Source organism: Podarcis gaigeae (assembly GCF_964106915.1).
Source record: "Podarcis gaigeae genome assembly, chromosome: 10".
Lineage (NCBI taxonomy): Eukaryota > Metazoa > Chordata > Lepidosauria > Squamata > Lacertidae > Podarcis > Podarcis gaigeae.
In genome coordinates, this window is record NC_139686.1 from 70,423,766 (window position 1) to 70,439,540 (window position 15,775).

Sequence of the window (15,775 nt, forward strand, 5' to 3'; positions counted from 1 at the left end):
AATCCTCTCTACGTGCGCATGAGTGACTTATCACTGAGTAAACATGCATAGGATTGGACCACAAGACTCCTAAGAGACTTAGAAGGGGGTGAAATTTACACAGTCCTAAATTGTATCCCCACACAAACACTGCTTGTGGAAGGCAGCTTATGTTCATTTGAAAATTAATTGTGCTTTGGGATGTAATACCAAACTATGCTTTACTTTAGTAAACTAAGATCCTTAGGGAGCCTTATTTTTCATGAACTGTGGGAACTCTGGCTAGTTTGAACCAGTCAGAGGTCCTCCAAGTCTGGATGTAATGAGAAACATTATATATGTGTTATATGTGAACCCAAGGCTCTCTGCTGCTTATGCATCTAACACTAAACCATGCTTTAGCACGAGTGTCCTCACTGTGGCATGCGCAGGTGCAATGCCACTCCTGAAGGCCTTCCCAATGCCTGTGAAGCCTTTGTGCTCCCATTTCGCTAGGGGTTACCACCACCCTCTCACGGGGAGTGAGAAATGAACTATCTCAGCCTTGGAAATTACAGAGTTGAGAGAGGAAGGGGAAACAGTGTCTCTCTTTCCCACTTCCTTCCTCAGATATCTAGTTTTCTAAGCTGCGATCTGCACGCAAGCAGAAAGCAAGGTGATGGGGAGACAGAGTGTCTTGAAAATGTTTCGAAAGAAAAAAGATATTTGGGGGGGGGGACCAAATGGGAGAGGTGGAGGAAGAGGAGTGGGGTAACCCAAAAGGTAAGGGCCAAAGTATGTGTGCTTGCTATTTTCCTTCTCCTCCTCTGTTTTTTTTTGGGGGGGGGGATCAATATTTGTTTTTGGTTTCCCCCTTCTATCTGGGTTGGGGAGAAATCTGTGCTTGGTGGCCACCCTACTTTCTGGGATTTGTGTTTTCTCCCTCTACCATGTGTCTCTCCCAATCTCAAAGAAACCCATGCACAGAATGTGCAAGTGAGGGGTAGGCCCAACAATTTGTTTCTGTGCATGCCTCCAGTGGCAGCCATTTTGTGACTGGCAAAGCCATTGAAACAGCAATTTTATGGTGGCGCCCAGAGCCCTTTTTGAAAATTCCAAATGTGTCAATGAGTCAATGAAGCTATATGTATATGCTAACTATATATAGGATTGCCACCTTAGGATGTTGTTGAGATTCCCTTGCATTCTTTATGAACTTTATGAGTATATATAAAATCCTGAAATACAGGGATGTTGGGGAAATAACAGGGTTAAAGAAAGCCCTATCTATCAAATCAAAATATATGTCCAAGGCTTTGTGTTAAAAATATGTACTTTGATCTTGCTTTTAAAAATATTTTCAATTTCAAGGAGAATGTAGAATTAACAGAGGCACCAAACAAGTTAAGTTGTAAGAGAAAACTTGTCAAAGACTCAGTTAAAACAATTCTGTAAAATGAAAGCATATTAGAGAACAATAAATATGCATGCAGAGTTTACACACCGTGTCTTTAGGGTGGCCCAATAAGTAGAAATAAGGGGAGCCATGCTTGTCACTTTTCATGCACATGGAGAGGCTGGAAGATACCATTCCTAAAGGAAGGGGAGGAACAGCCTAGGACCAATCATTAGAATTAACAGAACCAGTGACATCAAGACATATTATTATTATTATTATTATTATTTATTATTATTATTATCATTGCAAAGAATTCTTAGATTATTAGAACAACTGAGCAGGTTGCTTACAAGTAACAGCCAATTTATTTTTTCTAATAAAAGTCAGACAAAGATGCATGCAGGCGGTTAATATTAGTGAAAGAATGAAGTATTCTACAGACATATTTGAGAAGCAGATCCTAAAGAAATATGAGATAAATCTTGAGGTGATTTGTAAAACCATCCTAAATCAGAACAAATTTAAAGTGTGAAGGAAACCCCAAACTGACTTGAGATTAGGTGGGACTGATGGACCTGTTTCTGAGCTGCATTAATGACTGCGTTCGATCCCTCCAGTGTGCACACAAAGGGGAAGGATGCATGGAATGCCACTTATTGCGCATAATGCAGTGCTAACACATCTCCTGCTTAACCTGTCAGCTCTCTTCTCCTCTGCAGAGACCTAACAATCAAGACATGCCATTTCTGGCCAGAATTTCTTTGGCAGCTGTCGCTCTGGAGAGGCGAGAAAGGGCTGTACAAGCTAGCAGAGAATGTGCCGCTACAGCCTCCTCTTCGGGGCCATGACTGGTGTTATGTACTGAAGTTCTCACCCTGGGCCAGCAGGGTATACTGTAGATAGTTATGCAAATGAAGGATCGAAAGTGACGTTCAGTGATTGGATAGTTTTAGAAAGTTGCTACAGTAACGTTGTACTGGAGATCTATATAAGCAGGCTGACTGAGCCCTTCAGTTCTGTTCTGGCCTCTGAATAAACAAGAGCTGTTTGAAGAATCGCTGTGTCGTCTGATATGTTCACCCACAACTTAACAACTGGCAGGCTGCACCTGCACCTGTGTACCAAGGAGGAGAAGGGCAGTTCCTACGAAAAACCCCTATAGCATCAAGGCTTACTTGTATGGGCTATTTTTTTAATTGAAAATCAGGCCTGCAGTTTGGGGCTAATTCATAAATCCACCTAGGTTGGGGTGGTGGTCAGAAGCAATTTTGCTCAGCAGAGATTTGCATGCCAACTGCTCTCATCCCCAGGTGTGTTAGGTATTTGGATTGTTACAATATGCTTGATGTAGAGCTACTTTTAAAGACTAGGGACTTTTGGCTGGTTCAGAAAGCTGTAGCCAGTCTGTTGACCGAGACCAATTACAGGAAGTCTCTTTGGAACTTCCTCCCTAAGAACATCCAGTCCCCTTGTTGATGGCTGGACAGGTAAAAACCTTCATTATTTAAGCAGCCATTTGGCCTTGTGAGTGGATTTGTTGTTCTCTGCTGCTGTGTTTTAATCTGTATTTTTAATTTAACAACATTTTAAAACTGGCAACCTTTTTTAAATTGACTTGTTAACTCACACCTGGTTTTTATATGGCTTCACTGTATTACTGCTTATTATGTTATGTGGGCTGGTTATTTTCTGCTGTTGTTTGCTGCCTTGGGCATTCTTTCATAAAAGGTTGAGTGTAAATGTGATATCTAATATAGGCAGACCTCATTTTTATTGCCTTTGCTTTATTGCACTTCACAGATATTGCGCCTTACGAGGACATGGGTGCAGCTGTAAACAGCCACCACCACCCTTTTCTGGCCATGGGAAGAGGTCATGGCTTGGCCTGGAGCCAGGGTTTCCCCCTTCCACCCCTGCAGCCAGGGGGGCCTGTCTTAATAGACCACAGTAGCTGCAAACATAACTTTTATATGCACTGAGAAACAAAAAAAAAAGTGACTCACTTTAATGTGATATTTGCTTTATTGTGGTGGTCTAGAGCCGACCACCTGTATGCCAGTGTATCGTCTATACTTGGCCTTGTCATTAACCCCCACCACTAAACTGAGGACAGGTAAAAGGTGACAACTCCCCCTCCCAAAACGATTTAGTAATGAAAACACCACCATGAGCAACAGCACCAACAACAATTCAAAATAAATATACAGACCAAAAAATAAATAAATAGTGCAACATTAATATGAGAGTGTGTGAGTTGGATGAGGCTTTTGGTGGAATTTTTAAAAATCAATCTATGACTCCTGTACTCAGAGGAAGTCTGAGTAAGGGCCTGCTATGGATGTGCTTTGGGAGACATGGTGGGTGGGGGCTGTTTCTGGAAGGCAATGTGGGTTCGGACAGGCCTGCATGACTTCTGATTCACCAAGCAGAATGGAGCCTCCGACAAGCTTCACCAACCTCTGAGTTGCGTTGCCTGCCCACAGGCTGCAAAAACACCGAAACTGTGAAGCCACCTGGCAGCCAGAATGAGCGAGGTGATTCACAAGGAGCTGTGTGGGCAGGATTAAAGTCAGGGGACATGGAAGTGGACAGGAGGAAGGATGGGGGTTTAAACTGCTAGCCAGCGCTGATGGGAGCTATAGTCCAAACATCTAGAGGGCACCAGTTTGAGGAAGACTGGCCTAGGCATTAGCAAGACATATAGGGGCGGGGGGAGAAGAGAGTTTATCTGTATCGTTACTGCAACTGTTTCTGAATGTAGAAAAGTTGAAAAAGCAGGTTATTTTGCAATGACCTCCAGCAGCCATGTTGGGCTAGTAGCCATGACACTTTTATAAACATGTGAGTCCCAGCACCTCTTTCTTCTAGCAAATGCCCCTATGTATGTGTTTGTGTGTGTTGTGATTATTTAATCAGATGTCTTGGGTTTCCCTGGAAAGTGGGATATATTTTTAAGAATAAATATGACAATGTTTTTAATTGCTCCCTGCCTGTTTTGATTTAAACATGCTACAAAATTTACATGCCCTTTTTGGTGGGCACTGAACAGCAGCACTTTATTTTTCGAGTATAAAGCTAAAAATACATTAGTTGTTGGCCCTGGATACTATTTCTAATTCCTGATCAAGCCTAAGAGCCTTTAATTAGGGCATTTTGCACTGCAGTGCATCTCAGAAACCTCCACATTAGCTGGAAAATTGAACTACCTTCTGAAAAACAAGATAAGGACTCAGCCACAGAAGTCAGCTACCAAAATGAAATGAAATTTTGGGAGGCTGAAATTGAATCTGGGAAGATGCCACGTTGAATTCTAAGTGCGTTTATGCAAACTGGGAGGCAGGCAGCCATTTCAAAGTTAAACAAATGAAGGAAGGTAGCTAATAATCAGCCCGATTCAGCTTGTACTGAACGGATAGTTTTTCTGTGAGCTGCCATCTTCTGTTTTGTTTTAGAGCTAAGGGCCAGCTCACACACTGACGTAGAGGGCATTTCTTTATTTAACATTTTAAAGCTGCTTTCCTGGGCAGACCTATCTGAAACCAGATTACAATATTAAACTTCCCCACAATGATTAAGCAAAAATATACTATTAATAAACAATCCTGTAAAATCAAAACAGTATCACCTTTTAGGCAGTAAAGCAATCTCATGTGCGGAGTTATACTGGAATCTTGTATGAACTTGCCACCAGGTATGTGACAATGCATACCAACTGTGATGTGGGCAGCTTCTGCAGACATCTATATAGATGCACACTCAATTGACTGAATGAATTACATGAATTGGGTATACACACATATATGGCAAGCCTGCCGCTTCATGTATTTTAAAGATGTCTTGCCATTCCCCTAGTTATTTGCTTTGAAGCCATTTGTTATAATGTTGATTCCCCCCCCGCCCCAACTCAGAGAAGAGTGTTCATTCTCCCTTGTGAAGATTTCGGTTCCTCTGGCCATTATTATCCTCAATAAACAGGTTTTGAGATATGAGGTAGATATGCAACATCCATTTTCCTTAAGCTATTAGCCGGTGCATCCTTCTGTGAAGGCAACTCCACTGCCAGAGCATTAATCAAAACTTTTCCTCCCGTAGAGATATCCTGATCAAATCCATGAATGACTGGGCATGATCAGGCTACATTTGGGATTTTCTGTTCCCAACTACTCTGGATTAGTAACAGAATATTTTATTTCTTTCTACCCAAATACTGCATTCCCAGAGACAACATGGAGATTACATTCTTTGTACTATGTTTGTATAATTAGTCCCTCTCACCCTATAATCTCCAGTGAATTTTACAGCAAAATCTTAAGGAAATGCACATGCAATTCTACTTCCTTTACGGAAAGTGCTGCCAGGCTCTAGTTAACTGGGTGGTAGTGAAAATGGAGTTGTTTAGAAGCATAACTAAATATCTCCCCAACTGGGGATTCATTTGGATCTAAGCTGCTTCCCAAAATGCCCTCAACACTTCCCAGAATGCCCTTTTGGGCTATTCCCATGTCAGAGCTTTGACTGGACCAAGGCTTTGAAGGAGCTGGCAGAATTGGGGAGGAAGGCTCCGCCACTGGAACTGTATCTTTAAAGCTGGAGGGGTAGAACTGATCTATTCCATGGCCCACAGGGCAAAATCCCAGGGACACAGTCCTTACAGTCCAACCCTCCAGGTACCCTGACTCCACCTTTCAAACCTGGGACTTGGAACTGAGGACTAGTGACATCTAGAATGCTTAGCAAAGCCTCCCATGAGCTGTGAAGCTCTGGACCCCTGCCTAGTTCCTCTGGCTAGGCAGCTCTTGCATTTTTCCATGGATACAGAAACAAACAAGGCTGGGCAATCTTAACGATATATTATGCATGTTTATACTTTTTTATAACTGGTATTGTGTTCCTGTTTTCTAGCCTATTAGGTTCCCCAAACAGCTTGCAATTTCCCCACAAAATTGTAAACAAACAGTTAAAAGCTCATTAAAACCACTACTATGAAAGCATTTTTAACCTCCCCCCCCCCCAGTGCACACAAATGAAACTGATCAAAAAGCAGCAAAACTGGCAACTAATTCAAAATAGACATCAATAGAAAAAGAAAATGCACACTCTGGAAATCTCTTTTGATGGTATTATTCACAAATGTTTGTTATTTCGATTAGCAATTGAATTATGTACAGTGGTACCTCGCAAGACGAAATTAATTCGTTCTGCGAATTTTTTTCATCTTGCGAAGCATGGATTCCAACCCAAAATCCAAAAACCCCCCAAAAAGTTTTAAAAGTTTAACTTACCAAATGGCTGCAAAAGAAGTTTTGGAAAAGCTTCAAAAATCAGCAAAGTCTTCAAAAACCTCAAAAAAGGCTCAAAAAAGGAAACAAACTTGCAAGACGTTTTTGTCTTGCGAAGCAAGCCCATAGGGAAATTCGTCTTGCAAAGCAACTCAAAAAACGAAAAACTCTTTCGTCTTGCGAGTTTTTCGTCTTACGAGGCATTCGTCTTGCGAGGTACCACTGTACTTCTCCCCAACAAGTTTATGCAGCGTGTATATGAGAGAGCTACCTGAAAATCATTGATGAAACTCTCCTTGTAAGTTTATAGCATCTCTTCCCCTGTCAAGCATTGCATCTAATGGGTCTTTGGGGCCCCTGTGTAGCTGGGAATAATGCAATTCTACCTCTGCTGCTGGTAGGTATCTACAAAAGGCATACAGCGATTTAACTACGCATTATGGCATGTACTTCCAGAGGGACATGGTACTGATTTGACACATTTGCAATTGACACATAGCACTGAACAGATGCAATTTCCAAGACAAAAGAACCACAGATTGATACTAATAAAAATGAAAACCCACCATATTCTGGGACCTGCCCGGTTCCACGTTTCAGTAGCAACCGCACTCTCCTGCCGCCAGATTTGATTAGTTCTATTGCTCTGGCGTGTGTCATGTCCCTTGTGCTTTCCCCATTAATTTCAATTATTTGATCCCCCACCTGCCAGACAAAAAAAAAAAGGGTGCCAAGTTAGACGAAGGGAAATGAAGCATTTAATGTTGAAAACACATAAACATACAGTGTCATTCACATATCATTCGTTGAATGCATTTGAATGTACTAGATACCTTAACATATTTTTTCCTCCTGCCTTGAATTAAAGATGAAGGTAACATTAACCTCAGTCATATCCTAGGGTCTCTCTCCTCCCTGACCCATAAGCCACATTTAGTTCAGACCGTAACTTGTACAGATGCTCAGGACCTAAGAAACAGAACTGTAGTAATGGGTAATGATAGAGTTTAACAGGAACCATTTTGCTGCATATCCTGAGCAGCTGGGGAATTCTGAAGGTCCTCAGTCCTGGGAACAGGATGGGCCTGTTTAGAGCTGCTCTCATAGACTATGCCAGTGGGCCAAAGTAGTCTGAAACTGAAGGCTGCCATGTAATTTTAGGCTTTCACATTTCCCAGGAGAAGATATGTGTCAGGGAACTGCCATCGGAGCCAGAGGCAGAGGCAAGGCTCCCAAGTGATGGGAGAGAGGCAGCTCATCGGCTGGGGAAGGAAATCAGCGTAACACCAGGGATAAACGGGGCAGATGGGGGAATCGGCGAGGGGGCTCCAGTACTCCTCACCGGAGACCAGTGGAGAGGGCACGGGTGCTCCGCTGCCCACACCCACCCTGCGCAGAAGACTTCCGCGCAGGGAGAGTAAGCGGAGACTTGGCGTCAAAGAACTTCTTTGCTGGAAGAGGTTCAAGAAACACCCACTGACGGATTCTGCTAGCGACTGAAACAGCCACGAAGTGAAGGGCTGTCCAGACAGAAAAGGTTTAACCAGGCAACCTACCCAGGAGTGGCGGCAACTTACGCACGAGCAACCCCTATAACCATTACAATATGGAATAAAAGTAAAATAAGCAACAACAACGGCACAACGTAGCAAAGTCAGCCCATTATTTAAATCCCATTTGTTTTCGTGATGGAATTAAACATGTGCTTAACTTTCTCCTACTGAAATCAATGAGAATGAAGAGTGCTTAACATGGGATGGTTTGTGCCCCAGCTCTAAAAGAAAATCAACTCCTAGCAAATGATAGGGCACTTAAGACATTCTTTTTGAAAAGTATGCTTCCTTGCAAAAGTGAGGAGGAGGAGGCCCAATTTTCAATTAAGGTAGGAAATAGCAACCCGATTGATTGCTTTGTCGCTGTATGTATTCTTACGCCATTCTTAATCCATCATTATTTTCTGAAGAATGTACGGCATTTTCCTTTACATCGCTGTGTCTTCAATGCTCATCTTATTTTTTATATGAAGATATTATTCTTGGAAAGAAGCAGTCTATATCAGTACACTGAATGAATGGCTTCAGTTATAATCTTGAGCCAGGTATTTGCTCCCTGACCTACCAGATGGCGAAAGTGCAAATTTGAACCCAAGTTAAATTAACTCCCTGGTTTAGCAGATTCTTATTTGCTGCTGTTATTACTGTTAATATCTTTTTATGTTTCGTGCTATTTTATTGCTGTTCCTACTGTTTTGGATTGCTGTTAGCCTATGAGCTGCCTTGCAGGCACCCTGAAAGCGGAATAGAAATATATAAGATAGCAAATCAATAAGCCGGCCTTCTTTTCTTAACTTCAGCATAATTCATACCTAGGACACAAGCTGCTTCTTTTATGCCATATGTGCACTCTTTATTTATAACTGCTCTGCCTGTGTTTCTTCTGAGAAACATGTTAGAAACTAGTCCCCATGAACGAGTATCTTGATTTGTCAAACAAGCTACACTGATAAGAACGGCCAATGCGACACCAGGGCTCCCTAAACCCCACAGCTGTCTGTTTTCCTGCGTCTTGATGGGCCAGAGGTTATCACCCACATGAACAAGAGCATGTGGGCTCCGTCAAAAGCACAGTATCAACCGAACAACAGTTGACTATCAATGCTTTCCAGCTAAAGAAAACCGCAGCTCATTTTGTTGGGACATTTGATCACTGCAGCACAGAATGTCATAAAACCTAGATGGGATTTTCTAAACAAGTAGAGCTGCTGGAGAGCAGGACACATGGCTGAGCAGATTAAATAAGCACATTTATCAATACCAGAGCAACACACCTGCTCTGCAATAGCTCAGCATGGGGAGAAGTCCCCCTGAGAGCATGGAGACAATTCTCACTATGGGAGGCATCTGAAAATCAACTCAGACTTGGGTGGAAATCTAAGTCATATTTGAATATGAATGATTTATACTCTCTCTCTCTCTCTCTCTCTCTCTCTCCACCCCCCAAATGAAGCTACCTTACCCTGCCCCATCTGATTGGAGTTGGATCTGTATGTTAGCATTGATGTTTAAGGGCTTTCTAAACTTTTTAATGTCTGCAGCTAGAATAATATTAATACTAATGGAAAACAGCTACTACCTTGACTCTATAGAGGCATGGTTGAATAGATTGTGGAAGAATCTTACAGAGAAACTAACCCAGCATCTTAAGAGTGCTAAGGAACACAAAGAGCAAAGATGGTTTTGACACATTATGGTACATGTTTATTCTGCACACTGGAAAGGACAGTATTGTTCCCTCAGCACTAGCTATCTATGGCTCACTCTAGGACAATCCGTTAAGATGGAGAGTAGAGGACATTAAACTGCTATATTAACCTCTAAATCATTGTACAAACCTGCCTAATGTTTGGCTGTATCTTTTACATTGCATATGCATGGAATATTTATTGGGAAGTGGGGGAAATGTGTGTTGTTTCAGGGAGGAATATTTAGGAAAGGGAAGCTTTGGGTGGCAAGGGGGCTGGGAGCCAAGGATCTGCGATGATATTTGGGGTGGAGATGCAAGAGAAGAGAAGAGCACAGCGGGAGATGCCATGCCGAGCCACTAATGTACCTAGCTGCTTGATATCGGCACACCCCAAAAATAAAATGCAGGCTTTCATCAGAACACAGTGTTCGTGTCACACCCCCACACAAAAACTTCAGTTGCATTTATGATCCATGGTAAGATGCATCTTAATTACTCTTTTCTTTTATATTTATGAAAGCAGGAGAGTGTGTTGCTTTAAAGAAAAAGTCATTTCAGTTCAGATTAATTCAGATTCTCCAGCCAGGCTCTAGAACAACTGAGCTATGAAATTGAGCGGCCTGTTTTGTGACAATAATGAGGAGATAATATTCCTAGGGAGCATCTAAGTGACATTTTTATTGATAGGTTAATTACAAATAAAATTGTAAAGCTTTTAAAAACCATTAAAATAAGGAGACTCAGATGTATGCAACATTTGTATGTACTTTTTTCTTTTAACCCTCTATTTAGCAGGTAAATCATTAATAAACTTCCTACTATATTTCTCCCAATAAATAGCTCTATTATTTTCTTTGACACGTCAGGTTCCCCCAGATAAGCGTATTTATATTGATCCAGCAGAACTGCCTTTCTGCTTGCTTTGTTCTTAGGATTCTGGTTTGGCGCTACAGTACTACATGAGATGCAAGGGCAGGCATTTCTTTTGGTGGCAGGGGGCAAGGAAGAATAGTTGGTCTGGTGCAGAATTCGGTGGCCAGGTTGCTCATTGGGATTTGAGCATATTACACCGATCCTGGCCCAACTGCACTGACAACTTAGGACTGCAATACCTCAAGGAATGCCTCTGCCCATTGGAACTGACTCAGACCCTGTGATAATCCTCTGAGGCATCTTTTCTATGAGGTGTCAAGAGGGTGGCAAAACGAGAACAGGCCATTTCTGCAGTGGCTCCTGGTTTGCGGAATACTCTCCTCAGGGAGGCTCACCTGGTGCCTTCATTTCATGTATTTAGGTGCCAGGCAAATACATTTTTCATTCAAGCAGGCCTTTGGCTGATTAACATTCTGTGGCCTTTTGGGTATGTATGTGGGAGTGAGGTTCTTGGTTTGTTTTGCTTTTTTATGTATTTTGTGTTTTCACTTTGTATTTTTATGTTGTGAACTGCTCTTTGATCTTCAGATGAAGAGCAGTATACAAATCTAATAAATTAATTTTAGAGGGGCGTGGAAAGATCCTGCAATGACTTTGTACAGCTGTACGGTTTGTAGAGGCTGCCTTTAGAAGAACCAAGCGATCAGGCCAAAAGTCCACCCAGTCCAGGATCCTGTTCTCACAATGGCCAACGAGATGCCTATGGGAAGCCCAGAAGATGGACCTGAGCGCAACAGCACCCTTTCCGCTTGTGATTCCCAGCATCTGGTGCTCAGAGGCACACTGTCTCCAACTGTGGTCGTAGAACCTAGACATCATGGCTGGTAGCCATGCAAAGCCCAACCCTCCATGACTTTGCCTAATCCTCTCTCAAAGCCATTCAAGTTGGCAGCCATTGCTTCATCTTGTGGGAGCAAATTCCATTGTCAACTCTGCGCTGTGTGAGGAACTCCATCTTGTCTGTCCTGAATCTTCCAAAACACAGCTTCATTAATGGATAACCTGGTTCTAGTATTATGGGAGAGGGAGAAACACTTCACTTTCTTCCCACCACACGTTTTGCTCTGTGTACGTGCATGAATCATTTTACAATGAGGAAACGTATTGTGTGAAGTATTCCTGGAGGAGGGAAGAAGGTTCACTCCTCAGGAACTCCAAGGGAATGAACTGTCAGCCAGGCAGGCAATAATGAGCCAGAGGAACCATGGCTCTGACACAGCTTCCAACTTCCCTGTGAGAGGCTGGAAAATCGGCAACAGAATAAAGATCTAGGAATTGGAATCGAAGGAATACTGAGGAAAGAGCTGAATTGTGGTGGGGTCAGTGAGAAAGACAGGCATTAATTGGGCCTTTTGATGAACGCAGGTTACTAGATGTGCTTAGCAGGTTAGTAAATATTTTCAGTCGACGTGCACGGTTGGTTTATGACGTGTCAAAGCAATTACAGTTGCCTAACTTAAAGCAAGTTGCCTGCTGCGCCATTCTTGAATGAGCAGGCCTCTGCCAACAAAAAAAAACTCATTACAGGTGTGCCGCTTCCCTGCTGCACCAGAAATGAAGGTAATTGCATGTGCGGGCTTTCAACCTGCGTTAAGTGGGGAATTTTAATGGTAAAAACAGCCCCCGATGATTGTGCACAAAGGGCACTGCTGTCTGCCATCTCCTTAATGCATTTTATAATTAAACCTCTTGAAAGAGACTAATTACCCTATGGAAAGTGACATCTCCTATTTATACATGCATTGTAGCTTCCAAATTAAATATTCAATATCTTATTACTTTTTCCATCCTTCCTTCTGATAGAAAGAGGCAGCCTGCGAAGGGCCCTGCATTGTGCAAGTTCCCCCACAGCATGGGGCTCCCTCTCTCCTGAGCTGAAAGCCCCGCCCTCGGTGAAAGTTAACTCATTAAAGCAGTCCTCGTAACAGCACTTCCAATGCACAGGCTGCTGCCATTGGGTGGCTGGTGTAGCTCAGCTCAATTTTTGCTCTAGCCATTCACTTACTAGGTGGCCTCAAGCAAGCCATAAGAATGTTGGACAAGCCCTGCTGGATCAGGCCAATGAGTTAATAACTGGGTTGATTAACTGCCTGCCCTTTGAATGGAAGAACCTATATAGCAGCCCAGAAGAACGGCCAGATATTACCTTAATTGCTTCCAGATGGGGCTTCCATGCTGACTTCCCATCGATAAGTAATTCCAGATATTTAAATCTGGGTACTTGCTCAAGGGTGTGACTGTTTAGAGTCCACATGGATTTGGTAGTCCTCTTGCCAAATACAGTGTTCTTGGTTTTATCATAGTTAATTTTTAGATGTTCTTTTTTATACAGCTGTCCAAATTTAACCAGTATCCTCCTGAGATATTGGAAGTGTTGAATCTTGCCTAATATCGCAAAAAATAGCTAACAACTTTTGTGTCCGGATTTTCACTTCTTGAAATATTGCATCCCTAACCAACGCAAGTTCAGGAATACTTCATTTAGGAACATGGCTAACAGCTCGGCACTGCCTACCAACCAAACTTGCTTCCACTGAGCAGGTGCCAGTTCCTCTACGTCCTCCTAAGACCCCATCTATGCCTCAGCTCAAAGTTCCCCTAGTAGCCCTAGTGTTCCCCTACGGCTGAAAACTTAAACTTAACAGATTAGAGAACTGGGCCAAAACAAACAAGATGAATTTTAACAGGGAGAAATGTAAAGTATTGCACTTTGGCAAAAAAAATGAGAGGCACAAATACAAGATGGGTGACACCTGGCTTGAGAGCAGTACATGTGAAAAGGATCTAGGAGTCTTGGTTGACCACAAACTTGACATGAGCCAACAGTGTGACACGGCAGCTAAAAAAGCCAATGCAATTCTGGGCTGCATCAATAGGAGTATAGCATCTAGATCAAGGGAAGTAATAGTGCCACTGTATTCGGCTCTGGTCAGACCTCACCTGGAATACTGTGTCCAGTTCTGGGCACCACAGTTCAAGAAGGACACTGACAAACTGAAACGTGTCCAGAGGAGGGCAACCAAAATGGTCAAAGGCCTGGAAACGATGCCTTATGAGGAACGGCTAAGGGAGCTGGGCATGTTTAGCCTGGAGAAGAGGAGGTTAAGGGGTGATATGATAGCCATGTTCAAATATATAAAAGGATGTCACATAGAGGAGGGAGAAAGGTTGTTTTCTGCTGCTCCAAGAGAAGCGGACACGGAGCAATGGTTCCAAACTACAAGAAAAAGGATTCCACCTACACATTAGGAAGAACTTCCTGACAGCGAAAGCTGTTCGACAGTGGAATTTGCTGCCAGTGAGTGTGGTGGAGTCTCCTTCTTTGGAGGTCTTTAAGCAGAGGCTTGACAACCATATGTCAGGAGTGCTCTGATGGTGTTTCCTGCTTGGCAGGGGGTTGGACTCGATGGCCCTTGTGGTCTCTTCCAACTCTATGATTCTATGATTCTATGATTAAACCTAAACTCTGTGCCCTTTGTTCCGCTATTTGCAAAGCCCTCTGTGCTCAGTTCAGTAGGAACAGCAAGCTCCTGGGCTACTTCTGCAGATGCTGTCCTCTCTTCCCTTCAGCAGCAAAGCCTGCCTTGCTTTCTGCACCTGGCTCTTCTTGCTCGCTCACATCTGCTCGCATCTTCAAGCCTCCAGCCATTCCTCCCCTCCCCCCTCTGACCTGTCCTCAGTGCCCCACTCCCCTGGCTCCGAGCCTTCCTCTTCTGAGGCTTCCCTAGGGCCTTCTCGGTAGTGGCACCTTCCCTGTGGAACGCCCTCCCATCAGATGTCAAAGAGAACAACAACTACCAGACTTTTAGAAGACATCTGAAGGCAGCCCTGCTTAGGGAAGCTTTTAATGTTTGATGTATTATAGTATTTTAATATTTTTTTGGAAGCCGCCCAGAGTGGTTGGGGAAGCGGGGTATAAATGATAAATTATTATTATTATTATTATTATTATTATTATTATTGGGGGCTTCCTGGCTGCTGTCTCTCACCACTCCTCTTTAGCCAGCCAGTCCCTGACACAAGGAAGTGGTCTTTCAGATATCTGGGGCCTAAGTTGTTTAAACACAAGCGTGAGCACCTTAAATTCAATCCAAAAACAAACTGAGTTCTAGGACTTCCGGAGGCGGCGCAAAATAGCAATGGCGGTCCTCTTTACTTGGTGAAGAGGGGCTCCGCGAAAAAGGGTCGTCCGCTACGGCAAAGCGGAGACCCATTAAGAAAAACCGCAGGCAGAGCGAGCCTGCGGCCGTGGGACTCGGCGGGCGCCCAAAGCCCCCCCGGAAACGAAGAAGGGGCTCCGTAAGGGGCTCCGGAACACGAAAGGGGGAGCGGCGCTGTGAGTTCATCGCTCTTTTCGTGGATGCAAAGCCGCGCTGCTGCTGCTGATGAGCGCCGACCTTTCTTCTTGAAAACATCAAAATTGGCTGCTACATACCCGTGAGTAAGGGGAGCTAAACATCGGAAAATTTGGGAATTTGGTTGAAATTCGGCTGAAAACGGGAGGCGAGTAACAGGAAGTCCGTCTCCCGATCCTGCTAACCAGATTAAAGCAATTGCGCAGAAGAGCGCTGAAGCACTGAAAAGGGACTGTAAAAGTAAAACGAGGGTATATTTGACAGACTTTGTAGCGAAAAGACAAGCAGGAAATCTTTGTAAAAGTTGTGGATTTTATTTTTGGGACCTTCTTCCTAATTTTGAGCTATGTGGAGTTAAAAGAGACAACCCAGCGATCGGGCTGTCAGCGTGCAAAGGAGAACTGTCAAACTGCTGATACTGTTATTGGAGCTTAACTGATACATAGACTGAGACATTAACGTTTAAACATTGTTGCTGGGACCCTTCTTGACACCTTGTGGCTCTTCTTTAAGACAAAGAAAGCCTGTGGAAACTTCCTTTTGTGCTCTGGAACTATCAAAGACTTAACATAGGGAATATAAGAACTTCAATGGCGGACAAGAGCTCT

The 15,775-nt window shown here is 43.3% G+C and overlaps 1 protein-coding gene across 21 annotated transcripts in view; it reads right to left on the reverse strand.

The window, feature by feature from the left end:
* The window catches only part of MAGI2 (membrane associated guanylate kinase, WW and PDZ domain containing 2), a 628,972-nt gene that overhangs the window by 20,650 nt on the left and 592,547 nt on the right, over nt 1-15,775 (reverse strand). For all 21 annotated transcript variants that reach the window (XR_014555823.1, XR_014555824.1, XM_083701301.1 and 18 more), the window contains one exon: nt 7,203-7,341. Coding sequence is in view for 19 of the 21 variants with exons in the window: in XM_083701301.1 (XP_083557427.1) it covers nt 7,203-7,341 (139 nt within the window). In the remaining 2 variants the exon portion in view is untranslated. The remainder of the gene's footprint in view (nt 1-7,202; nt 7,342-15,775) is intronic.